Below are 27,274 nucleotides of genomic sequence, written 5' to 3' on the forward strand. Positions count from 1 at the left end.
GAACAGGAACATAAAAATGAATATTCCCAAAAAGCATTGAAGAATGATATCTTCAATTTGACTTTGATCAAAAGTGCACGGAATGAACTGCGATTAGGTAATGTATCGAGATACCTAAAACTGAAATAGAAAATTGATTTGAAGTATATCATTAGGTGACACGATTTGATGATGAAAAACTACAAACGCATTACTATGCGATTCCTAGCTTCCTACAGCGATTCAAGCAAACCGATGGTACGAAAGCTAACATCAGACGTCACTTTGGAGTCGAATAACTTATTTAATATTAATAATAGTAATAATAATAATATTAATAATAATTGAAATCTACAGCAAATCAACGAGTAACAACGTACCTCGTTCGAGCAACGATGAGCGATAAAGTTATACATTAAATTTTTATATTAAAACTTTAAATTAAATTAATTAAAATTTTTAAAATAGACATGCTATTACGCGTTCATTTTTTTTTTCTTTTTTCTCAACAATTACAACTATTTTTACTTCGTGTTGAGCAAAGTGGTCAACACAATCGAGCGCAAGAACACAGCTTGGTACTCGGAACAAGATATTCAAGAAGTTTGTACAAATTACGTCGTTAACACATTTCAAATCGTTTATGCTGTGATCACCAAATTAGCTGGCCTAGTCACAAACGATCAACATCATTTATTTCGGGTCCTTCATGTTATTAGAACAGCTAGATAATCCAATTCTCTGGTCAATTGCACGTGGAATGTCTAGTAACGTTTCAAAATATCAACTACCTAAGACTGTGCCTATATTATATAACAAAACGACAATGATATACAATGTAGATACAGTTCTATAGAGCGACGACAATAGAAACGTAACAAATGAATTGCAAAATCGAGGCCCAAGAATAATGAGGGTTCATCTAATTCCAGAGAAACTGAAACAAACAGCGAGAAGGAAACGACGTCACTGTGCTATGCTACAACGACTTGCATCTGTCTCTAGACTAGAAAGAAACGTGCCACCGAGTGGCACGTTAGATTTGCGGTAAGGGGGCTTCCGTCGAGGATCAGAAAGATAAATCCTGTTGCAGGATTTGAATACCTCTCGAGACTTGGTTCCTCAAGGATGAGGCTGAAGATTTCTACGCACATTCAAGAACACGGTACTCTTTTGCGAGTAGCAGAAAAGACGTAACATTCAATTTTTATCGTGCGAGGCTAAGGATTTGCCAAAAAAATCAACGCGACAAGCGTTCAAAGCGGATCAAGTCGAGGATCACACCATGAAAACTTCGACGAATGGATTGCACTCTGCCTGTGGAGGTGCAGGAAGAGGTACACGCTTCTCCATCTCCATTCTTGGGAGGAATGCTTCTATGCGTTGATCTGCCGTTGGTGTGGTCGTCGCAGGTACCGTTGTCCCTGGTGCTAATTGCAAGCATTCGGCTGGAGTTAACTGAAAACGAGATTATATGAAAATTATGTTAACACTAACGTAACATTAACTCCACAGGATCCAAAGGATTAAAGATTCATAATGATTGGAACTTACCAATGCCGCTTGTTGAGGAATCGCCGCGATACCACCAACGTTCGCCGGATTATAATAATTAGTGGGGCTGACTGGTGGCGAGGGATAAGGCCAATAAAAAATTGGAGGTGGATAAGGTGCCGCAAACTGTGGTGGTCCACGTGGTAGCATCGCAGCAGCAGGTGGAAATATAGCGACCGGTGGTGGTGGCAACATCGTGCCTCCTAGATGGAAGAACAAGAAGGAAGACAATCAACGTTCGATCAAATTAATTCAATAACATTCTACTAAAATCTGAGTTACTCCTTTACCATAAAAAAAAAAGAAATTTTAAGACAGACTACGGAAGAGAACAAAATGTAAAAAAAAAAGAAAAACATTATGGTTTCTTAATAAGAGCCTGAGGTATTACGTATGATACTCTCATCGCGACAACTTGCTCGAATCGATAATTTCCTGATTGAAAAAAAGAATAAAAAAAATTCTAATAACACCCAGAGATTCTATGTATGTACAAACGTAAGAAGAGTGCCCAACTATGTAACCACACCACGTATCGTGGTCAATGACATCGTGCAGAAGAATACTCGAACGCATTCTCGTCTCCTTTGTTAATAATTTTGAATCGTATAATTCTTGTATGCGTACTCCCGTTACCTGCACGATTTCACGATTAATATGACGATTTTCCACGGTCCATGCGAAACACGTTAATTTTTTTTTTTTTTTTTTTTGGTTTATTAAATGAAAAGTCTGTCTTCCTCTGAGTATTTTATTATTTTTCAGACACTCGCTCGGACCATGTAAAAGCACGCCATCCAAAGGAATAATGATTTGGACTTGGCCTACCTGGAAGCACAGAAGTTAGTATTTGTAGATCCCGCTACCAAACAGCAATCGACACTGCACCATTGTAACACGATATATACGTATGTTTTATATATATGTAGCACCAACTTGCGATTTCGCCCCTCTGCCAAATCACCAAAAATTCACTCAGACTCTCCCTTTCTCACTCTCTCTCTTTTTCTCTTCTTGCTTCCCTCTCTCAAATCTTCTCTCTTTCTCTCTATCTCCCTTTTACTCTCCCATCTCCCTTTTTTTCAATGAATTAGAAGCCTTTCACCGTGCGAGCCTCGTATGAAACAAAGGATCAAGGTTATCGCATCTTTTATCATATTCCATGTAACATATAAAAATTGTTAAGTAACAATGAGAATTAGCGACACATATTGCAAAGCTTGTTACTGTATCGCTAATTTTTCGCACCGTATTCGCTTTGCTACGAGGATTCGCATCGAATCGAGGCGTTTGCAAAAATTATAAAGGATCACGAGGTTTCTCTTTGGATTTTTAGAGGAATTAAGGAATAGGAACTGATCACGTTCAATTAAATGTTTCATATTCGTCACATTGTTTTTAAATTAAACCAATGTTAGACATTATGTTAATGCTGACACAAAAATTATTATGCTTTTCAGGGATCGTGATCGTCCCTTGGAATGGAACCAAAGGGTAAATGGATGGATTGACCCAACGATTGGAGTGGATGATACACAAAATATAAGGCAAAGAGAGCGGGAGAGATAGCGATATAGCAACAAAGAGAGAAAGAGAGAGAAAGAGAGATTAAAAGGATAAAAGAGAGAACCTGTGTGAGCCAGAGGAAATAGAGAGAAGGAGGCAAGAGTTACGACACATAAATCTCCAACTTGATCTGTAGACACCAAAGATACCTGCGAGCCCAGTGAAAAAAAATGTATAGAACGTAACAAGGTGATGGTGATCATAATTTTCACAGACATACATGAAAACTAAAAATCTCGTGATACTACTTTGAATCATTTGAATATTCGTATGTAGACTTACCAGCGTGTCACGGTAAAAAATTAGAACTGTAATTGATAAAATATGAATGCCCGCGAAAATTACCACCACCAGGCGAGGTAATATAATCAGGGTAAGAGTCCACCAACCCGGCAAGCAAAAAGATATGTATGTCCACAAGGCACATTTATTAAACATGATCGATTCACCATCGATATATAATCGTCGATATACAGAAAAAAAGTGTGTATACAAGGGGTAAAAAAAGATCGGTATATATACTTCTATGTGTGTGTGTGTGTGTGTGTGTGTATTGGGTCAGTGTGTGTGTGCGTGAATGTCCTACATCCCAGTATAGGTGAAACGCAATCGGAAAAACACGTTTTCTCGTAACTCGAGTGGAGGGAGGGATAAAGAAACATAGAAAAAAAAAAAAAGAAAAATAAAAGTGAGAAAAGTTGTCGCAATCGATAATTGAACATAATCCCGTTACATCGCGAGCAAGTATGCACGAAAACGTGCCTGATGATTAACTTTCGCCAGGACAATCACGATTAGCCGTAAACTCGTTATGCGTATCGTTTCTCGATAATTTTTAGAGACTTCTGAAATTGCGTTCCGAGTCTTTACCTGACATTCAGATGATGATTAATTAAGATGTAATTTGCAAAAGAGGGACGACACATTGTCAGTCACCAGGTTAGCGGATCACAAGATACCAGACAACACATTCAACGGATGAGAGGGATAATTTTGATAATGGTGACGAGCACTGGAGAGTTAGTACGATACAGTCTAAGTAAATGCTACATTTCTCACTCGTTCTCTCCCTGCTCACTTTCACTCCCTCTCACTCACTCTCTCCCTTGCCCTTCCACCTGTACAGTAATGGGCAATTAAAGGTTTTCTTAGTTAAAGAGAAATGTAGAAGATACCCTTCCAAGTATACTAGAGGTGGATAGCGCTAGTATACTCGTACTATTTAATCTACCGGTGTAACTTAGACTTTAGTACCCTACCAACCATTTACCCCTTCTGCCATAAGAAATAAAATCGGATCAGACAAATGATAGGAAACAACTTTCTACATTTTCTCTTCAGTAAAGAAAGATCATTGCGCGTAACTGTACCATGTGGAGGATAAGTGTATAATACGGCTCGTGTGAGTGCCCAGCGAAAGCTAATGGCAGGTAATACACAAAATTCGGACGACATTATGCATCAATAGTATCAAGCGGCTCTACGATGAAGAAATGGAATTAATTTGCGACATACTTAACCCCTTCGACCCGACACTGAAAATGTAATGAATGTAATCAACGAAACTACAGCTCCAAATTCTAATCATTTTCGAAGCTACGATTGTGACTCGGGTCAGAGGGTTAATAGCGAAGCTAGAATGATTTATTGCCGCTGTTGGGAGCAGTATCACTGTGTTACACATCAGCAGACCAAAATATACTCGTTCTTAGTCACTTGGTCTATTGATGCATAACGTTATCCAATGCACGTGTATCTCGTTCGTACGAGAATGCGCATCTTACGTACACCATACAGGCCGCAGTTATTGATAGTCATAATAGTATATCGAATAGAGGAACCTGTGCGGGAGTCGAGAGTGTCGGGACATTTGCGTTTAACCCTTCCGGTGCGAGGATCAGCTGAAAATCTGACTGTGAATATAAAATTAAAAACCTATATTCTAGAGCTGCGAAAACTTATGAAAATTATTATTCTATTGGAATATGGTCGTATATGTGAGCGTTCATAGGCCATCATCGTGCTGGAAGAGTTAATATACTCGAGCAAAGTTTCATACTGACCAAAAAGTGTACGGAACGAACGAAGCAAATTGAGACATGTAAAGCTTCCCGACATTCTCGACCGATACATTTGTTTATTCACGTTATAAAACACACCAAAATGCGGCCCCATAGGGAGGATGCGAAATGGATATATGGCTCCATTTCGCATCGTCCCGGCGAAATCTAGTCTCTAGGATGTCTATTAATGCTATGTGAAGCCGAATCAGGAAGCGTAATCCCGATGTAAATAATATCGGCAGGCAATAATACCCGATTCTCGAGTTACATCTGTAAGATTGAAATACAAAATGTGCACGGCTCAAATACTGAAGGCTCGTCATTATATTTATCTAAATTTGCTTTTGAAATAAGAATTTGCTTCGTATAGAGTGCCGTGCATATTTTACATTGCAATTGTAACGATCAAAACAGGACTAGGTGTATACCAAGGTACTACTACACGATTCTATGTAACACGCTACCGTATCCTGTCGAAAACAGAGAGAGGCTTTGTGCGAGAATATTATAGGATTACGCGTCATAGTACGAGAAAATTGTTACAAGAAACGTACACTTATCCCTTGAATTAATTAATATAATCAACGGGCAGGTGTACATTTATTGGCAGTTCAGGGAATGTAAAACGATTGAGGAGGAAAGAAAGAAATAACGATTGGAAGATTAAAAACAAGAAGATCGACTAACGTATATAATGAACGTCTAGTTACGTACTAAAGGGAAAGAAAAAAAAAACGCGTTTATGTAATCTTCTCGTCTCGCGAACGAAGGTAACGGAGAAAAGATATTACAGGTACTTGTATGCACGTCCCTCCACAAAACCACGACATGCAAACCAGTCATTTCTATGCCCGTGGACTTTAATACGATTAATTGTGCGTTTCGTGCCGTTTCACCGTGGTCGAACAATTCCTTTCGTTATCACGTTACTTGTACACGTATCACATACAGAGTGTTTCCGGTCTGGTGGTATAACCAGCCCGGAAGATGAATTTACATGAAAAAGTTCGACATTTTTAAATTTTAAAAAAGACCGCCCAATAGCGCCCTCCGATGTTAATAAAGAGAACTATAAATTAATGTATTTTTTGCGCTCCCTATCGGCGATACCGAAAAGCTCATTTTTAGCACCAAACAGCAGACGGCGCCACACGTTTCCCCAAATTATGGCGGGCTTTTTAAAAAAATATCACTCTTTCATGTAGATTTATCCGCAGTCCGGTTATGCTACTAGATCACAAACACCTTGTATATTATACTATCTGAGTGTGTATACATAAATATAAGAAAAAAGGAAAAACGTGGCAAGAAAAAGTCGTGTCGTAATCAACGACAACACACGTCGGGTTAAAACACCGAGATCGAGCGTACAGAAAAAACCAACACACAAAAAAAAAAAAGAAAAGTGGAAAGGACGAAAGGCTAAAGCGAACCTCGCGATTACATGGACATTTGTATGTTAACAAGCTCTTGTTTTTTATAGCCGTGACAGTAAGAAAACTAAAGGGATCATCGTTCGACGGCGAAACGTATACAACGATGTTGTTTCCAAAGTACACTCAATATCGGCCTCTCGGCACGTCTCTTCTGCAGCAGTTCTCGTTTTTCCACCAACTACACGTTATCACAAATATTATTAAGGCCGTGGAAGAGCGTCGAGAATTGTGAACACCGCCGACACCAAGTTAAACAACATCACAAGCTACCTAAGGCTTGGCAAATGATACTGACACGAGAAAAAAATGGTAATTAATTAATTAATTCACAGCAAAAGCTACAGACAATCTTTACTTCTTTCTTATGCCTTGTATCGTTTACCAAACCCTCGTAACGTCAACGCAACTATCCATTTAATGGAACGGTACTTGCACTACTGAAGAACGTTCAGGTAAAAACAGTCTCGGATCGGTTATCCTGTATGAAGTTCGAGTACCATTCTCTGTGATTAATTAACGCGACACAGATACGCGTGTTAATAACGCCTCTCGGGGAATGTGATGAGGGCTAGAAATGGATTTGTCAATCTTCGTCGTGGCAATTTGTCCATCCCGTTGGACTGCCCATCGGCTCAGGAAGCTCGCGCGCATTGCAGTTGCATACCAAATATGATAATACATTCAGCTTGAAACTGCAATGTAAGTGCAGGCTCATTTTGTAATTTTAATTTTCTTATCGTTTAGACGTGCGTAAAGTAGATGCCGCGTAAGGAAGGAATTACTCGTCGAAAAAAAGAATAGATTTTAAAAAGAAAATTCATAACAGTGGATGGAATGTCCATTTACTTACACGCTAATAAAAATATTTTTAGCAAAATATATATAAATCATTCTTATGTATAAATTTAATTACGTCTATATTTAGATATCTGTATATATATATATAAATTTATATGTATATATTTACATACGCATATAAATCACGAATTTCTAAAAAAAAAAAAAGAAAGAAAAATAAAGTCCTTAGTCGCGTTTACGTTTAAGGCACTTTGCTGCGCCTCTTGTGTGATTATGCGAGAGGAATTACTCTTATACGCCACACAAGGGCCTTTATAACAAAAAAAAAATATATATATATAGATACGATCACGTACCGTGATATATGTATTCTCTGAAAAGTACCGTGACCGTCGAAAACACTTGCATGTTACGTAAAAAAGTAACATATATTATAGAAACACGCTAAGTACTGTTGCTCAATGTAAGTATCAAGATGGAAAACAACTCTGAAACGATTACGTGTACACTCAAGGAAGGGTTCAAGGGCAAAAGGCAAAACGGTGATGGTATTGATGTAGCGATATAAAAGAAGTTTGCTCGGAATATCATATGGAATGTGTCGTTTAAAACTATAATAAACATAAAAGCATGTACTCTCTACACTCGTAGAAAAATAAATGGTCTGTTGTAATAACACAACATAAGAAATAAATGTCTTAAAAATCACAACCTCTCGTTGCAAGGATCATGAATAGAGATACGATGGAACGAACTACGGACACTGGACTTTTCTTGTTTAGTCGGCTGAGAAATTCAGCTGACACAGAGAACGTACAAAGTCTCATCTGGTTCGTTTCAACTGCTGTAAGTAGCAGTGATTCGATCTATCAAATTTGTGGATAAAATTGAGCAGGATAAGGCAAACCTGGTGCGGCGGTTGGAGGTTGCGCGTGGAACGCGGTCGCCGGTGTATGCCACGTGGCGCGTTTCGCGACAGTACTCTGTGTATCGGGTGGGAAAGCACTTTCCCAAGTTCTCTTTAGTCCCATAATAGCAGCCGGATTGATAGGTGCAGCCTGAACAATAGGAGTCAACAGACCATGAGGCGTTGGTGCGCGTAAAATGGGAATGCGTGAGGGAACATTGAAAAGTAAGAAAGGCGCCGGCGCGGATTGCTGAGCATGAAGCGCAGCAGCAGCCGCTGCGGCTGCAGCTGCCGATGGTGGTGCCATGGCATAGGCAGGAAGTTGATGCTGATGATTGTGTCCGGGAAGAGCTAGCGTCTTAGTCGTGGCGGAGGAAGTTGGGGAGGCGGGAGTGGTGGACGTAGGTGGTGGATTCGAGGCTAACGCCATTAGCCAAAAGTCTTGGTTTCGCATTGCCTGCGCTTGAGCCTGCACCTGTGCTTGAGCTTGAGCCTGTACTAACGCGTGAATGTCCCAGAGGGGTGGCTGCGCCGTCGGCACCGGTACCGGTACCGGTGTCGGCGGAGGCGGATGTGTCAATGTTGCGGGATTTTGTGTGGTCAACGTACCGGGTGATAGCAGAGCCTTGGTTGACGGTGGAGTTACTGCACCTGTCAATACCAGATTCATATCGTCCCCGCTGCATTGGAACACTTCGATGTATCGCTGCTTCTTCCCGTATATCATGTACCGATGATGTCTTTGCGAAGCACACGCGTACGCTGAACTTTCACTGTCCATTTGAATGAACGCCTCGCCAGAAGGTTGACCCTGAACAGATAAAGATGAACGTACGTTAGTTACCTATTCACAAAAACACAAGGCAATGTAACATAATAGGCGGAGGTATACGTACTTGAGCATTGTAAACCATATGAACACCTTGGTAGACGATATTCTTAGAATGTTCGCCCATGAACTCGAGAATGTGCTCTACGAGAGCTTCGTAAGGCAGACCGCGTAATCTAACGCAATCTTTACGCGTACCGGAAGTGATAATGTGTTGTGGAAGTATAGGAGGAAGCTGCGGAATGGGTGGCGTCGGAAGTACCACCTGTTTTGGGTCAATCGCCCTGTTCAAAACCTACGAGTAACAAAAATCAATACGTACGTTAGTAATGTCTATTTTTACACCTTCCATTCTACTTTTATACCCGCATTATTTGTATGCGCACACACCTGTTGCACCTCGGCGATCGTACTTCGAAAAAGTTCAATGTATCGACTACCAATGCAATCTCTGTGTTTGCTCAAGGCCTTCACAGCATCTTCTTCTTTTGCAAAAAGAACGAAAGCATCTCCGGTTGCTCTACCATCTGGTTTCTTTACAAATAAAACCCCATCTTCTCCGTCTAATACGTGACAAGGCTTTTGCCCTGTCAAAAAGAAGTCCAACTGGAAAAAGTAATGCAAGCATAAAATGAAGAATAACGGTGGAACGTATAAAAAAAGATTACTTTTTGCTGCTGGTTTAATACATACCACTTGTTTGGCTACACAGTCATATGGCAAGCCTCTCATTCTTACAATAACTTGAGCTCCTCTTGACAAAAATGCATGAGCTTCTCCGCTTGTTCCTCCAGCAACACCTACAAAATCTTCTCCAGATGCTTTGTAAACTTCTATGTACCTCCCTCCCATATGATGTTTGTGTCTTTTCAGTGCCATGTCTCTGTGTTCTTTATTAACAAATCGTACTAATGCTTCGCCGTTACGTCTTCCCATAGGACTTAAACACAGAGCTACACCACCCCTACAAAAACATTAAAAGGTTCCACTAAAATTATGTTATAATCAAAATCAGTGCACTTTCTAGTTTTAAGATTATTGCATATGAATACAATATTACACAGTAATGATCGTGAAAATCATTGGTAAATTTGTATCACACATAAGATTCATGACCCCAGATAGTTCTTATCGTTGCATAAGACAAATATAAACAACCAAGAAAATATTTAAAAATATTGTTTACTTCTCGCGCAAAATAAACACTATTATTATATTACATTTGTATAATCATCCAATACAATCTGGCGATGATATTAGCAGCATAAGTTTATTTATGTATTAAATATGAGTCTTTACCTTTCTTACACGAATCCAAGTGGCTTGTGCACAAATACCGTAACAGTTATTACAACTTATTTTATACAATCTTAGCCTTACCCCCTAGTACACGCAAGTTTCACTTACTTGGCAACATTTAGGCCCCGAAAAAATTTTGCTATGTCCTGATCAGAAGATTGCCAAGGAAGACCTCGTGCTCTTACTACACAGCCATTATCAACCTCTTCATCTTTTGAGCTAGGAACAAACAAAATCAACATAATGAATTTCACACATATTACTTTATAATCCTATAGCAAACAAATAATAGTCATAACTTACCATATACCAGGTTCTAAAATAATATTAACTACTTCAGGATTTTGGAAGATGTGCCCTGCAATCAAAATATCATCAATGATAAACAAAAATGTATTTAATATAAGAAAATAATACTTTTAATGGTACAAAAAGGTATAAGATCATGATTAACCTCAGGGGTCGATGTCGCCCATGCTTGATTGCGACCATGATTCATTTCGATCCGAAAACCGATTACAGGACAATTACACGAAGATCGTTGTACCAACAATACGTTTTAAAACGAATAAAATATGTTAACTAATTTAGTAGATTCATCAGTAAAATTAATTTCGTTTCGTCTTAAATTACCAAAGCGTAATTTTCTCTTTCTTTCTCATTATTTATACGTACCCGTTATTATAAAAATTTTGAAATCAGTTTTCCCGCGCAAAATATGATCACATAGTTCCGAGGTCTCTATCGCTAACGCGTTTCCTTTGTAATAATACACCGACCAGTTTGTCTCCGATTTCTCGTGCTGGTGCAAAATGTTCAACTTTCAATTTGCCTACTCAGTGCAACGTGTCAGCACACCTTTCAAAGAATTTTCATGCCTCGCGAACCGAAACTTCCTTCTTTCATCGTTATTTCTACTCCTCTCGATACGTTCCAATGATAATGCTTTGATGTTAACAAACGAAAGTGACAAATTTACAAAATCAATAAGATGTGACTAAAATAAAAAAAATGCTGTTGATGAACGAGCGTACGTGCCTTCGAAAAGGCAACAACCGTTTATTGCTTGTTAAAAGGCGCGCACGCATTTGACAGTAGCACACAACGTATACATTTATTCGAATGAAACATTACTTCGAACTGAGCACCACTGTGATAAGAAGTATTATGGCCGTCACTGCTTATAGCATTACATAGCTTGACCCGTACTCATAAACCATGAACAACACACACACAAAGGAACGGACCTGAGACCTACGCTGTTCTGTCTTCCTTTTCGTTACTATCCTCTCGTTCTCCCTTTTTGTCCCCTTTGCAATTGCTAACCTTTCTTCGTTTGTGTGTAACACGAGCAGGGTTAGGTAGAATTTGGAACGGAACGATTTTGAACGGGTCGATGGAAATGTGAAAACGTTTCATTCTTTTACATTCGTATTCGAATATAAATTATTTACAATGTAAAAATTCGGTACGTAATTCTAACGGTAGTCGTAAATGCTTGAAAGCAATAATAAATCGTTAAATTATTCAGAACGTAAATGAGAAACTAATAGAATTTCATATTTGTAGTCAAAGCAACTGCCACGCTGTTGCATATAATTGCAAATTCGAACATGTTTCAAATAGCATTACAAGCATCCAATGAAAAGTAACTAAGTTTTCCTTGAAGAACGAAGAAGCGTTAAACATTTCTTTCTTTTTTAACGTGGCATAACTTTACGTAGAAAGAACTCTTCCTTCACTGAAAAATGTCGCCTTGAAAGATTCGCGACCTTGTTCGTTACGGATGAAAAAAAGAAAGACACGTGCCCGTTCAAACGAAACTAAGAGGCAGGATTGGATTCATTTTGTAAGCCCGTATCTTTTTGTATACTCTTTACTTTCCAAGTGTAATCGGAAATCGAATCGATCACGATTAGAGTTAAAACTGTGTTTAAACTGAGTGTCGAACGCAACGTCACGTATGTACACGTTCATTGATTGTGTACAATCCAAAAGAGAGATAGTATATCGTACGTGGACCTTAATCTTCGAGCCATTATTACAGACTACTTTTTGCTCGTACTTACGCGACATTTGCTCGGTAATTAAAAAAAACGAAAGAACAGTCGCTGTGCGTTATAAAAATAAATTGAACGATCATTTTCGTCAATACTTTTTGACATTTCACCCGCACGAAAAATTCGTCAAGACACGCCATTTTGTACTTACCATCTTTAATCATTCTCTGTATCACACAGATCATATCCTGTATCTCTTTTACATGATATTCGTTCTCGGTGTCCGGTGGCAAACCGAAATCTAATTTAAGTTCGATTAAGGATAAATTTTGATTTAAAATTGATAATCGTGATCATACGAAATATAAATTTCGATAATCGACGGTTTTACGTAAGAGCGTAAAATGTATCGAAGCATTATCGAATCTAGTATCGATACAAGAATTGTACTGTTAGATGTCAAGGACGGTCTCAGGACATTCGTATCTTTTTTTTGCATAAACTGCATAATTACTTTGCTAATTACTTTTATAATTAATTTTTACCTTGACACCCCTTTTTACATTCGACAGTACAGTTTGCTTTTAAATAATCTAGATTAGATAATGAGTTGATCGTGGAGGTAGAAATTTATCAGGAAAACGATTAAAACCGCTCGTAATCATGAATAAAGGATGAATAGTTAAAAATATGTCGAGAAACCTAACGAACTTGTTACGCGCATAATTATCGTCAGCCTGTTACCAATATCTCCACCAGAATGACCTTTAAACCGTGTTCCGCGCATGATAAGACTGCGTTGGCCACTTGGTGGGACTTTCTTAAGTCACACGATATTGATATTGACTGTCGTGTATTTCGATTTCATCTGTTTTCCTTCGGTTCCTTTCTTTTATATTCCGTGTGCACGTAAAAGTCGAGAAGAATAGCTACAGGTGTGTTGAGCGCGAAAAGACAAACACTGTACGTGGTAAAAATCTGTCTTTAAAAAGATTACGAATCTTATAGGGTTAACTCCACCGATCCGACGTCTTCCATAGCAAATAAAAATTTCGTTACATACCTATATAAATTATCATGACTCCCAAGATATTTGTAATATTAGATTTTAGTTTCCCAATTATTATTTATCATATCTCGAAGCTTCGTACAATAAACTTCGAGGAAAATTGGACAAATCAAAGTTTATATAGCGTACGAAAAATTTGTATACCTACTGTATCAACGTCGGATCGGAAGGGTTAAGATGATCTGAACTGTGTATTCGCGAGATACTTCCTGACGAGTTTAATCAAATACATTTACTTTTTATTAGAAATATTTCACAGTCCAGATAATATGAAATTAAAATAGTCGATTGATCTTGACACGACACTGGCATCGATCGATATTTCTGTATATTGTGTATCTCGGCAGCCACAGGTGGTTTTGTTTCATTAACACTGCAGACCGCACAACCGGTGCAAAGTGGAACAATCGTGATATACATATCTCCACACGAGCTTAATATCGAGGCTGGATTAAATCGACGATAGGTAATCATATGCATTGCGAAAGAATCGTTTCATCTTTTGGATGAAATCTCGCTTAACAGACACGAAATATCTACACCTTCTCATGCAAATGCAAAAGAACATGGAAAAAACTGAAACGATGTATACACAGTTGTAAAGCCGGTTCTTCTTCTTTTTGTCTTTAATACCAAGGCAAAAAAAATATATAATGAGATGTATTATACATATGAATGTATATTAACCCATTAATACTCGAAGTTGCATATATGCAATATTTTACTGTGTTTTTTATAGCCGCTTTCTTAATACTTATTTGCCTTACACGTTGCGGAGTTTTAAAAGCAAGTCACTCGCTGTATGCCGCAGGGTTCAAGCGTTGACTATTGAGCACGCGATATCGAGTGAGCGGCTGGAAACGTTAATTACCCATTTCCATGTACTTTTGTTTACAATAGATAGGATTATCTTGAAAATAATACATGTATTTTAAATTTATCGGAATTAATTGATTAAAGAGAGACAGCAAAGCAACATGATAAAAAATGGTAAAAGAATTTTCTACCGCGGGTTTTGATGATTGCAAATATCGTTTCCTTGCAAACAAGAACCTTGTCACCGAATAAGAAACAATGTATAATGAAGTGAAATCAAACAGTTTTACAGGGAAATTCTTTCAACGCTCATGAATACCAAGAGGAAAACGTACCTTGTAATATGTTTCAAAAAGTGATAAGTTAGAAATAGCTTCCGTTGTATTCGTGGAACGAAGGTACAAATATAAATGAACACTGTCACAGTCTGAATTAAAGGGAAAACAACACGGATAAAAGGCAACTAATTTGTCGTGGCGAGATATATTGGTAGACCGCAAGAGCGTTAATTCCTCGATAGGCACTCTCTGCACTCGCTTGCAGACTGACTTTGCACCAGCAGCTAGTTCGTCGTCAGGTTCGTCGAATATGTTGGATTCGACTTCTGTCGCGCCGCCTAACGGCCGCACGCCTTGGAATTCTCTTCGTTTCGACCATAGTCGTCACGTCGCCCCTCAAGTCACTCGCACGGCGAAGCCAGCGTTTTGCTGACCCAACTTACAATTTTAAGTTTAATTTTACAATTTCCAATTTTCTAAATTTTCTACTATCTCTTCACGCGATATTTTTCCAACAAAGCATCGTTTCATAACACGCTTCAAAAGTCCAGGTCACGACTGACCCGGCTCCGCCATTCCGAGTTAAATCATTCGAAAATTAAACTTGTTAACTAGAGCTAGCGAAAGTATTCTTTTTACATCGATAACCATATTTTTAACTTTCATCATCAAATACTATCCGCGTGACGACTGAACAAATATCTAAAATTATCCTTGCGATTTAGCAAAAATATGCATGAAATTTAAATAATGATATGCCTTTTCATTCCTTACCGGTTTTTTAAAGTTCGTAATTCATTCGAGTCTTTTTGTAACTTAACTAAAAGCGCTTAGCGATCGCGTTGACGAAAATGAAATGGTGATGATAATTTTGAATGTCTCTTGTAAAAGGATACATTCCAGCATCTCCTGTATTCCAAGCGTCGCGAGTTCTCCATGGGTGGAATAACAGGCAACAAATTCCTTACGGAGGTCATGAAAGAGGGTGTAATGTTCAGGCAGGTCGATTTCTTTGTTGCACGCTTCTGGATGCAAGCATTGCCTCATAGGCGCCTGGCCGTCTACGACGAAACGTGGCGCGGAACCGGATGTCACGCACGACATGGATGACCACCATGCTTCGAACTTTCATTAAAAATGAAATTGTTTAAAACTCACTATCCTTTATATGTACATCTGCAAAACTTTTCTCCATTCAGTTGAGAGGATTATTTTTACAAAGGGTTCGTTGGGAAATTTCTTCAGGGGTACTGTAAATTTGTCTCTAAAGAAGTTAAATATTATAGTAATTTTTCAATATTAACCGTTTGTTCAAAGTTTTGTATTACTTATTGTCAGGAATGTAGACAGGAAAACAATAGAATCATTTTTGGGTCACGTATTTTAACTACTTGAAAACTTTCGTGAAACCTCACAGTAAAACCGCAATTACCTGTTTGATAGCTTGCTCCAAAGAAATGCCGTGTTCTCGAACTGTTCTTTCGGTTAACGTCGGAGCATGCGCCAGCGCTGCTTCGCTGATGATTCCGCTACTTCCGGCAACCGCCGGATTGTCGCTACCGGTTCCAGGTGTGCAACTTTCGTCCATTACCATCGGTCGTACAATGTACTGCTGCCTTCCTACCACCTGTAATCATTAACACCGCTTATCACTTTTGATCTTCCTAATCTAATTATGTCACAACTCATCAATCTTTTAAAAACGTCGATTTTTTAGGCCGGGAGAACAGTTTAAATATTCCCGCATCACGCCTGCCCCTTTGAATATGCAATACGTTGCGTATACTGCTGTGCCGAACTGGTTACATGCATGTAGGGGCGAGCAAAAGAAAAGACAGAGAAAATATAAAACACCGTGCTAATTGTGGTAAATGTTTGCGTGTAAAATATTGTTTTTATATGATTAGCAACTTTCTCTACAAATTTTAATTTATTACCTATTACAGTATCGTTAAAAAATAGAAAAGAAAATTAATTGTATATCATCTGCATTATTATTACATTGTAACGTAACGTATAATTGAAAGTTGTTGCAACAGTTCCAGCTAATCGTATACAGATATAGATAAAACTTTCAGCGTCTAAAAAAAAGATAGAAATCGTTTATAAGCGACCCGATCGTTTCCGCCTTTGACCGATTATGTAAAACCTCGTTCTTCTACGTCCTGTAACGCCGTAGAAGAATATCTAAATGAGTTTGAAAAATGACGTTACTGCGCATCTTCGTGATTATACCGCGAATCATTAATTATGACTAGGAATTTGGAGTAGGTAATTGTTCGGTGGCATGCGAACGAGTCAAGGAAAACAAATGTAAATGCATTGTAAACAATCGGTTTGCGTTTCAAACTTTTACCTCGTTACGAATCCGGATAGAAAGTGACGACCAGGAAAAATTGAAAATTCTTATTTTTTTAATTGTACCAACGCAAGCGTTGGAAACGGATTTCTCAATTCGAAATCGAAAGGACAATGAAATAATCGTAAAAATCAGGTTTCTGACGAATGATTCTCTATACAGGGTGTACAAAATTAAAAATTATTAAACTACAATTAATATTTATGAAAAATATTGACTTTGTTTTAACTTAGAGACACCCAGTATAGTGACTATTAAAATGTATCGCAAATTGGCGCGTGTCGAGCCGCGTTTATTGGAATCTATGATACGTAAATAAGTGTTTCTGGATGTCACACGATAGTACATCGTCAATGTTGAAAACTGTGCAAGAAACTTAATAGGCAGGTTCTTTAACGCGGGGTTAATGGATCAAGGTAGTTCGTTACGATCGTGCCACCGGCTTGAATTATCTTAGCCGATAAAACTTCGTGACGTAACTCGCGACATAAACGAACCAGTATTATATATTACGTAAATGTTAATTATCACCTGGAAATCATTCGGTTCTACGTCATTATTTTGAGAATTGGAAAGCAGTACAATCCTGCTGATTCTAGAAACTTTTCTACGAAAACAGCAGTGTTTTAAATGAGCTGAAGTATAACATGGGACACCTTGTATTTTAAAATTCGTCTTGGAACTCTGTAAACGTTCATGGTTACCTGTCCGACGGATTAAAAGCTTGCTCACCTAAATTTTACCGTTCGAAGGTCGTGAAGGAAGGGTCTGGAGTAAATATTCCGCTTCCATAAGTGTCCTACATACACGAACATCGCGCCGTATTATATATATGTTAGAAACGCAAAGATTTACCGGCGATTATACGCCATCTTGATAAATCATCATCATCATCTCTCGAAAACCGAGAAATTAACAGCGCGACGATAACGTTCTGAAATTAGAAACTGTCCTTGGGAACACAGCTGAACATGGATTCCAAGGTAACAACATCTTGATTTCTCTGATATCTCGAAAGATATGGCCTTGAGGTGACCTTCACCCTTATAGCTAACCTAATTTTCCTTTTCAAAGAATTTTATTTTCATATCTTTACAAATAATAAAATAATTAGGACTTAGAAAATTTTTTCCTCATCAACACTATGCTTCCCTATAAGTGCCAAGGATACTTCCGGAAGGTCGGCGACGCACGGTACTTAGGTTTTGGACTTTGAAACTTCGAACCATCAATTCTTGTTTCGCCAAATTAGGGAAAGAGGTACTTGGACATTTCTTCTCTATAGGTACTAAATACCAAGAATCTTGAAACTTCATAGACTTACGGTGTATTTTAAAATCATGGAAACCGAAGGAATAGAGAAGTGTTTGCGAAGCAATGTAAATATCGGAGCGTTTGCAAAGCGAATCAACGCGATTCTGTCGAAGAAACGATTCGAGGAAGTTACGCCGAATGAAATTGACGAACAGTCGTTGCTCCTCAACTACGAAAGGATTTAATCGAAACGGCACGCGGAAATGTATGCAGCAAAAGGGTCATACTTATAAATCAACGATCGCTCGTTAGAGAGTTCGACTTGGTCGATCAACTTTAAACGCCGGAAACGAATCACAATGGCTGAGTTGTGCAAGCATTCTCCAAACGAAGTCGTCGATCGAATTGTGTTCCGATTCGTCGTGAAGATCAAATATATTTATCGCAGGAAGAATGAATCTAGCATAAGCTTCAACCACTTATAACTGTAGTTTTAGAGGCTTAGTTTTAACTTCAAATTCCCGTTGTACAATTTTTGCAAGCACAGTCAAAAAACCTCGAGGATTCTGTTTTTAACCGACAGTTCAGTTCTTTACAAATTACAGGTATTACACACCTCGACGTTTTTTATCTAAAGCCACACGCTCGCCGTTTCGCGTCTGGAAACAGTTCTAGCGAGCGTAATCTTGCTTTCCAAGTCTCTAAAAGTCAACGTCCTCCCATTTCACACGTTGAATCCTTACGTACCCAACGCGAGTCATTACGAAGAGAATCCAAGTAAAATCAAATTCCTCGCCATGAGTTTGAAAACACTGATGATGATAAAGCCTTAGTGATATTAATGCCTTGCGTTGCAATGCATCAGCAACATCTAGGTAACGTATGAATTTTCATATCAGCCACCTATTTAACGAACTCAGAATAATTTTGTGAAATATTTGAAATTTTCAATTTTTTCAATTCATTTCATTATTCTAAGGTTAATCCGTTAGAAACGTGCAATAAGAATCTCTTTATTTGATAAAAATTATCCAATTAATTTGGAATATCGCCAACATTTAAGTAACGTTCGCTGATAATAGATCATCGATCTTCTATCAGTTTATTTACATCGATGGAAATGAACCTTAAGATAAATGCGGCCTACGCGTCGAGGTCGAGTCTCGAAATCGAAACGATTAGACAATAATAGATAGGAACAAAATAACACGTATGTATTTCTTTGAGAATACTGTAAAGCATAGAGGAAAGCTCAACTGGCGGCCATTGTCCCCGATCAAAGCTCGATCAGTGATAGCCAGGTATGTGACTCGAGGGGAAAAAGGAAACGACCCTGTTTACCTGGAACTCGGCCGCAAGGCGATTCACAACAAAGAATAAAGAAAACTAGGCGCACCTGTTGCCGCGCCGGATGCCCACCGGATTTCTCGAAAGCCAACCCGGAAAAATTTGGATCTTTCCAGATCGCCGCAAAAAGCACTAGCACCGCTTGAACGTGGTAGACGCAAAAAATAAACATAAACGAGTCGAATTCTTCAGTCTTTTTCCTGGTTGCGTTACATCGAGAAAACTGTTGGATACTTTTCTTAAAACAACAGACTTTCTATCTGAGAAAGTTTAAGAATAACCTTCTAATATTAAAATTATAATATGAAATAAACAATCAACATAATAAAAATTTTAAATATTATTATATATAAACAATAATATTTACAACTAATTTTAGTTATTAATATCAATATACACGCAAGCTGCTACGTCTAAAGTCCTTTACACTTTCTATTCGCGACTCGTAGCCGCAATTATGGCGAGGTAAGTTGAAGGAATAATGAATTCAAATGAAATTAAAATAGGCAAGGTACTAAAGTTACAAAAAAAGAATAATTAACGTTAATGTTGATAAAGGAACGCGTTGAAACAGGAAGCGTAGGTTCCCAGCATCGTAACATAGGAGAACTTATGAGAAAAGGAGTCCATGGCGCCAGATAATCTCGATGGCAAAGGTGGAACTGATGGACGACCTTTCGAGGGCGCGACGCTCCGCCCCCACCAGATAATTCGAGAAACAATGGCAACCAGGGACATGCAGAAACAGTGTCGTGCGGTGGCAGTGCAACATAATTGCAATAAGATTGACAGTGGTTTAAAAGACTTTCACAAAAGTTCAATGAAATATGAATAGTTTCGCGCTTTCGTGTTTTAACTCGATTTAAACTTCGAGTTGACAATCGATCACTGTTATTGGTCCATGGCCGGTCGATCAAAATCGAACGAGAACTCTAACCACTAACAATGACTCGATGGAACAAGACCCACTAGTTCTATCGTACACCTATTTTCTAATTAATCTTATAACATATGTGAATGATTTTCAACGTTATTTCATGTTATTCGACGACATCACGCTTCAAGGTAATGTCAGACATTTTTAAAAGAGTATCAGCACAAGGAAATCGTGTAGAGGAAATGGATGACACGAAACCGCGGATCGTTTAACATAATTTTACATTACTTGATTTTCGCTCAGTTGTTTATCAACATTTCCGAAGACTTACCTTATTTTGCAACACGTCGATCAGCACGTAAACCAACAACGTGATCTCCTCTTCGTCAGATCCAAGAGCATTACCCTGAAGACCGGCTGTCGCCACGTAAAGGGCGACCAGGTGAGTAGGTCCCCTTGTTCCCGTAGTCTGCATCGTGCCAGGATTACCTTTCGTTTCTCTCGTCCGTTTCGTTCAATACACTACTCACTACTTCTGGGTCAACGTACACCTGAACCTATCAAAGTAGCACAACACGCTGCACGTGAACGTGTCCTGGACAAGGCCAAATTCGGCCTCCTGATTGCTCACCTGAATCTCACGTCCGCACTACGTTCACACGTTCACAGACTGTTGTCGTTGAAACGCGACATGTTGCCTATCTATCGCGGTGATTGAGGTTAAGGATCGACCGTTGTTGATCCAGATCGCAAACCTATGATAGGTGTGTAAATGTATCCCTCGCGCCACGTTTCTGCGCAGGTATACAGTTCGCTGCGATAAACTTCGCAAACGGACAGCACCCGCGAATTATTTGTTTGCGCGGCTCTGTCGACGGACCGCCGTCGTGAGTGGCAAGGTTTCGTGCAACACTGTCCAACCCCGACCGTTGCGCGCACACGTCGTCGTTGTTGCTTCACCTGGCGACTGCGCATCGAAACCCGTCGCTCGTTGGCTATAGGGACCCTCTTCGTTCGTTCCCGTGATCGCGGCTTCTCGCACGGCGAACTCACGCGATGGGCGCGACGAAGACGCACGACTGCCGGTTGAAAATGCGGCGCGACAAAGACCAATATTGTCGCGTTAAAAAACGTGCAAACCCACAATAAACTGCACAGAACGATTTAAATTCGAGAAATTTTCTTAACTAGTTACACGATACTAGCCGATCGACACGTCGTACAGTTCCTACGTCGAAAAATCCAACAGCCAGCCAGGTTAAAGGAGGCGAAAGGAAAGGCAGGTCAAAGCAGCGACGCACTGGCCAGGTGCGCAGACATTCCACTCGCCTTGCGGTATGCTCACCCCGCTACCCGACCGCGATTATTTTCCACCTGGAGCGCCACGTTTACTTCTTCATGGCGGACTTCTAACGAAATTCGATACATCGAACCACCGAACGATAGTCCGCGTATGAATGAATTTCGCAAAGGTATACAAGTGCAAGTATTGTTCGATGGTTTTGATTAGGAAAGCATACAATCCGTTAGTTCGAGGAGGTACGCTTATTATTCACGTGACTCGGAGAAACGAAAATGGCGACCACCTTACACGATTCCTTCGAGCATAAGTAGCCCCCGACAACAAATCACAGGTACGTACCGTCGCCTGTGCCCTCGATTCGATGCTCCCTCCATAACATGATCACGGCCTTGATAACGCGCGAACGTATATCACGCTAGTATTCACGTATCTTTCGCAATTCTTCGGATTTGAAAGAAAAAAATACATCCGTACCGCGGATGTATCTTCGTGTAAACTTAAGAGTCATTAGGTCGTATGGATACTCGTTAAACATGGAATTATAATTATTGCCGGCTTGCGTACATATGTACGCAGGTACGTCTTACATTTGCATGAACGCATAATGTTTCTTGAATACCGGTAATTTCAATAAATTATCGATCTATATTTTAATATTAATGAATCATCATTTCACATATTTTATTATTAATTCCATAAATCTTGTTTATTTGTTAGATGATTTTATTGTACAATATCAATTTTTTAATTAGATTAGATACACCATTGCAATCAATGATTGTATGGAAATTTACATTTCTCTCTCGAATGAAAAATCAGATAAAGAAACTTGTTAGAATTAAAAAGTCGATGCAACGCGACATAAACATAGTACGGGACGTGTATGAATATTATACATATAGTTTGCGTTAAATTGACTTAGGGAAGGAGAGTAAAGGAAAGCCACGAGCAACAGGTTGGTACGATCGCCTGCGGATGGTGAAATGGGAGAACGAGAGGTGACTATGTATAGACAAAGAAGCAGAAAACGGGAAAGCAATCGTCGTTTGGATATGGTAGGAATATCCGTGAAGCGAAATGCTTAGCGCTACGTAAGAACGGCGATGTCGTGACAGGGAGATCGGATTGGTCGCTCACCTGTTGCTTACCAACTGTGATTGGTTGAGCTCGACAGCGCGTAACGACGACCGGAGGAGGACAAGTGCATCATCGTCTGGTCTATGATGGACCAAGTTCGAGAATTAGACGCTATAAGGATGTCGATTTCTAACATTTGTTACACATATATTTATGCATACATGAATAGGTAATACATGGTTTTTGTCCTTCCTGATCAGGTCAATCGCTTTGCACTACAAGACATTTATAAATTTGACAATTCTTATATTGTATCATACTTATTATTGATTTATCAAAATACACAGGATTCGATTGACAAAGAGCTGATTACTCTTCAGAAAATATATTGAAGGAAATTCAGTTTGAAAATTCATCAAAATACTTAGGAAAATATTCAGGATGAAATAAAATCCTATTTTAAGGCAAAATTAATGTAAAATGAACCATGGATATTCTAAAAACAGATAAGGATGAAAAGAACAGGTGCGTATACGGACAACGAGAATCGTGCGAGAGCAAAGTTCTCGGCTCGAAAGAGCAAAGTCTCGATCGGCGATGTAAGGAGAGCCGGTTTACGAGATCGGACTCTGAACCTTTTGTGTCATATTGATCCTACACAAACGAACACTGTGCTGTTATAAAATAGATGTGAATTCAAAGTACCTCGCGCATACATAATGACAAGTATTTTATTACAATCGTTAGTTCTTCTTTATCTTGAAAACGGAAGTCGAATATTTTTTCGCGTAGCTATCCTAATTGATAGATTATGAATCAGGTTTTCACGATATTACACGCAAACATTTTTTTGTATAAATATAGAGAACATAATACTTATTTGCAGCGTCTGGCGATGGCGGAAGAGGACGGAAAAGGAGAAGTTCCTCGGGTTAGGGACACCTGTCAAACACCTGCTTTTTGAAGATCCCAAAGTTGATCCTGGCTAGTTCCATGCCTAAAGCTGTATAATATATTGCCAAGGGTGCTTCTGTAATTTAAAGCCGATCTAGATTAATGAAATTCTCTCAAAAAGGATTATAGAGTGACGCTTTTGATTTCCCATATGAGACCACTGCCACTTCTTAAAAACAAATCAATTCCTTTATCGAAGAATGAAATAGTTGCTAAGTTTTTTGTAAGTAGGAAATAGGTATTCCTTTATTTTGAATATTCTCCAAACACTTCGAGATAGAACCTATAACCAATCGTACTTTACGATGAACAATTCGTTTTAGATGCTCTTTTACGATAGGAGGAAGGGGAGCGGATTCACCGTTGCACAGAACTTTCTCTCGGACTGAGGATTATATTCGTGCCTTTCGTACATGTATCTGTACATAACTTTCAAAGCATTGCAAATCACAACGATTCTTCCGCGATTGGTGTTATATTTAACATAGGACTTCGGTGCAAGGCTGAATTGTTCGAGGGAAGTGTGACCCAATTTCCCTTACTCGCCCTGGTACCTTCCAAATGTCGAAGTATAAAGTACATAAAGTTCCACTAATACGAAAAGACAACCGTGAAGTATCATGATAAAGGAAAGGACACGAGAAGGTAAGAGAGAGAGAGAAAAGAAGACAGGCTGGTCGCTGACCCGCTCGGAACGTTGACTCCATGTAGTCAGTCCCCTCTTTATATTTTCTTCCATCCCACTTGCACCATCTTACTGTACCTTCGATTACAGCCACGAGTTACCTTTCCTTACTTTACTTTGAGTTACTTTACCACGTCCGCCTTTCTTTACCCACGGTTGCAACCACTATATTCAATCTTACAATTGTTACCATCTTACAGATCAGTCTGCTGTCTTCCTTCCTACCTCTACTTGGTTTATCAGAGAACAGGATATTGGACTTATACGACCTTCAAGAATTAGAAGCTGAAACAGATGAGCAACCCTTTAGATATAGCTAATGAAGTATTGAAGCAAAATTTTAATAATATATTCTTGAAAATTTGGAGAGTTTCCCTGATATGAGAACAAAATAACAATTTTGATAAAGTGTTCACAAGTATTTGATTGAAACAATGCAAGTGATAATATCAACGACTACGAGTTGGTAGAAACAACTAGGGTCGAGAATATACCGTTAGAATCATCATCGTCTTTCCTTTGCTCTCTCTCGCTCTGTGGCCAAGATTCAAGATCTATTTGGTAACGGTACATGCTCATTCTTTAAAACTAGATTGATTTTCCATCATCGTTACATCAATATTCGCTTCATCTAATCATAATTATTCAAGATTTTCGTAATGGTTCTGTAGAAAAGTTGTTTGGTCGTTTCTTCTCCTACTACGTTTTTACTTCTACCACCACCATTGCTACTACCACCATTGATCACCACCTCCTTCACTCCACAAACCATCCGTTGGGAACCTCGGCTCCTCCCGCTGCGTGGCTCAATTATTTTCATCATTACGACCGCCCTCTTAGGTGGTAACTTCAATTTCTGCTTATGTGTAGCTATATTTAAAGAAAAAGATGTTTATTTATTAATTTATTATTAAATTATTGCCACCTACAAACCACTTTAGATTAAAGATTAATTTTAAAAATTATTTAATTCGAATGTTTGGAGAAATAATATATAATTAATAATTAAAAGATAAATTGAGGATCATAAAACTGAATAAGAGAATGATAATATGTAATAGCGATTAATGGGTTTTCTTTAATTCAATATCTTTTATTTATGTTTATATACATGAATATATTTTCCATAATTTGATTGCGGTAAATGCGTATAAAATGTTTGCGATATAAGTTGATAATGTTCTAAAAATTGTTTGATTTTTGGTATAACATTATCAAATAATATCACATGGCTGGGTATTGTGTTGTTTTCATTACTATAGTAATTATTTAGCCACTGCATTGGATTTAAAAAAAATGCATCTGCTTCCTCTGTATAGTTTATACTACTATTAAAATTAGGTTCACAAGTCAATATTTTGATAGGTATATTTACATGTAAATGACTATACAAAGGAGTGGCATGGCAAGGAGTAAGAAATAGTATGTTAGTTGTATCATTAATATCACTAAGTTCATTGTGAAGAATATTCATCACATCTAGCGATCCGCGTTGATGTATCATACAAAAATAAAATCCAGGTAGAACATTGGTGATTATTAATAGCACTATAAACGCTTGTTTAACTATTTTTGCAGATTTCATTGTTAGAGGAGATGCACAAGAAGTACAAATGTATATGAACATTGGTAAAAGTGGTAACAAAAATCGAAATTCCTTATGAGATAATAAAGAATAAATGCCAATTGTCCAACTTATTACAACTAACATAATTGATTGACGATGAAATGAACTAGGATGCTTCATTACTTGCCACATACATAATAAAAAAATAACATAATGTAAACCTAAAAGTACTGGTAATCCACTTAAAATATACCACAATAAATGTTGTGTTCCATATGAATCTCCAATCTTGTGTAAAACATTTACACGGAAAAACTCCCAAGGTGAAATAACAAATGTACCATAGCAATAAGTGTCCATTAATACTGAACTAACGCAACAAGCACTGCCTATTATACTATACTGACACATTAATACAAACTTATTTTGCAAACTTGTACATAAATGATAAATGCATAAGGGTAACCATATAATAACAGCAGTAGGTCTCATCATACATAAAAACCCTACAATCCATAAGTATCTTATAGATTTAACATTACTATCACGCCATGGAAACATAGATATAGCTATCATAGTACACAATGTTTCTACAGTATTTATTAGTGTACGCGAAGCACAATAGTACCAGTACCAATTTATACATAAACTATATAAAGTCCATTTGTTTTTAGTCCACTCATAAAACTTATATTCTCCATAAGCAGTCATAAATGCCTGAAATATTCTAGGTAATGTTATTAAAAGTGTTACATGATCTAAAGACACCAATGCCAGCATTCTATACAAGATAGATATCAGAAATGGATAAATATAATTGCGAATTTTCATATACCATTCCCATGTCAGATATCCATATCCAAATGCTAAATGATGAGCAACTTCTAATGACTGCCAATATTCATCTGGTACATGGGCAGTTTGTACAAGAAAAACACAGGCTAATCTCCATAACACTAAATAAGAGAATATTTTTAGTTTCTTTGATATGTACATTTTTTCATATATCATGGACAGTATATTAATATAATTACAACAATCGTGACGAATCAAACATAACCAAAACTTAAAGTTTGGTAACGCTTTAAGAAAGCATTTTACTTTATTAAAAACTACTATTGGATATATAGTATTTAATTCGAGCAATAACGATTGTTGCATATAAACATATTTACACGTTCAATCTAAAAATAATAAGTGGCGTCGATCGCCGTTTGTAGAGGTTATGAGTTTATAATTTCTTGAGACACTTGTATT

At 38.2% G+C, this 27,274-nt stretch overlaps 2 protein-coding genes and 1 long non-coding RNA gene across 8 annotated transcripts; 1 reads left to right on the forward strand and 2 right to left on the reverse strand.

Moving 5' to 3' along the window:
• Window positions 1–20: 20 nt before the first annotated feature.
• Window positions 21–20,906, reverse strand: LOC117601623 (RNA-binding protein fusilli). 5 transcript variants are annotated; one of them, XR_004580751.2, is made up of 13 exons: window positions 20,763–20,906; window positions 16,027–16,221; window positions 15,491–15,719; window positions 12,643–12,732; window positions 10,735–10,789; window positions 10,540–10,650; window positions 9,826–10,096; window positions 9,523–9,738; window positions 9,200–9,427; window positions 8,913–9,114; window positions 2,362–2,485; window positions 1,534–1,736; window positions 1,299–1,437 (listed from the first exon to the last, which is right to left on the reverse strand). XR_004580751.2 is itself a non-coding variant. In XM_034318623.2 (12 exons), exons 1-12 carry the CDS (start codon window positions 20,904–20,906, stop codon window positions 1,258–1,260), a joined length of 2,124 nt encoding a protein of 707 aa, XP_034174514.1. In that variant the 3' UTR covers window positions 21–1,257. The 5 variants fall into 5 exon arrangements, 4 of the variants coding, with proteins under 4 accessions (XP_034174514.1, XP_034174516.1, XP_034174513.1 ...); XM_034318623.2 differs by lacking the exon at window positions 2,362–2,485 and having other exon boundaries at window positions 21–1,437; XM_034318625.2 differs by lacking the exons at window positions 1,299–1,437; window positions 1,534–1,736 and having other exon boundaries at window positions 2,362–3,248.
• Window positions 16,217–26,165, forward strand: LOC143305393 (uncharacterized). Of its 2 annotated transcripts, none has more exons than XR_013062293.1 (7): window positions 16,217–20,019; window positions 20,113–22,065; window positions 22,657–23,040; window positions 23,159–23,336; window positions 23,698–23,988; window positions 24,089–24,410; window positions 24,651–25,576. It is a non-coding gene; the product is annotated as an uncharacterized LOC143305393 (long non-coding RNA). The 2 variants fall into 2 exon arrangements; XR_013062294.1 differs by lacking the exon at window positions 16,217–20,019 and adding an exon at window positions 26,029–26,165 and having other exon boundaries at window positions 21,926–22,065; window positions 24,651–25,017.
• Window positions 25,528–27,178, reverse strand: PIG-B (phosphatidylinositol glycan anchor biosynthesis class B). The gene is made up of 2 exons (XM_034318629.2): window positions 27,052–27,178; window positions 25,528–26,973 (listed from the first exon to the last, which is right to left on the reverse strand). Exons 1-2 carry the CDS (start codon window positions 27,176–27,178, stop codon window positions 25,544–25,546), a joined length of 1,557 nt encoding a protein of 518 aa, XP_034174520.2. The 3' UTR covers window positions 25,528–25,543.
• Window positions 27,179–27,274: the final 96 nt, after the last annotated feature.

Source organism: Osmia lignaria, chromosome 6 (genome assembly GCF_051020975.1).
Source record: "Osmia lignaria lignaria isolate PbOS001 chromosome 6, iyOsmLign1, whole genome shotgun sequence".
NCBI classification, from domain to species: domain Eukaryota; kingdom Metazoa; phylum Arthropoda; class Insecta; order Hymenoptera; family Megachilidae; genus Osmia; species Osmia lignaria.

What these genes read in the sequence shown, in the direction of transcription:
- LOC117601623 (XM_034318622.2), bottom strand. Translation starts at nt 20,906, where the DNA reads ATGCAGACTACGGGAACAAGGGGACCTACTCACCTGGTCGCCCTTTAC. An exon ending in TCGACGTGTTGCAAAATAAG is followed by an intron (nt 16,222 to 20,762) that starts GTAAGTCTTCGG and finishes TAATGATTACAG; the next exon opens with GTGGTAGGAAGGCAGCAGTA. An exon ending in AATACAGGAGATGCTGGAAT is followed by an intron (nt 12,733 to 15,490) that starts GTATCCTTTTAC and finishes AACTTAAATTAG; the next exon opens with ATTTCGGTTTGCCACCGGAC.
- PIG-B (XM_034318629.2), bottom strand. Translation starts at nt 27,178, where the DNA reads ATGCAACAATCGTTATTGCTCGAATTAAATACTATATATCCAATAGTA. An exon ending in TTTGATTCGTCACGATTGTT is followed by an intron (nt 26,974 to 27,051) that starts GTAATTATATTA and finishes TCTCTTATTTAG; the next exon opens with TGTTATGGAGATTAGCCTGT.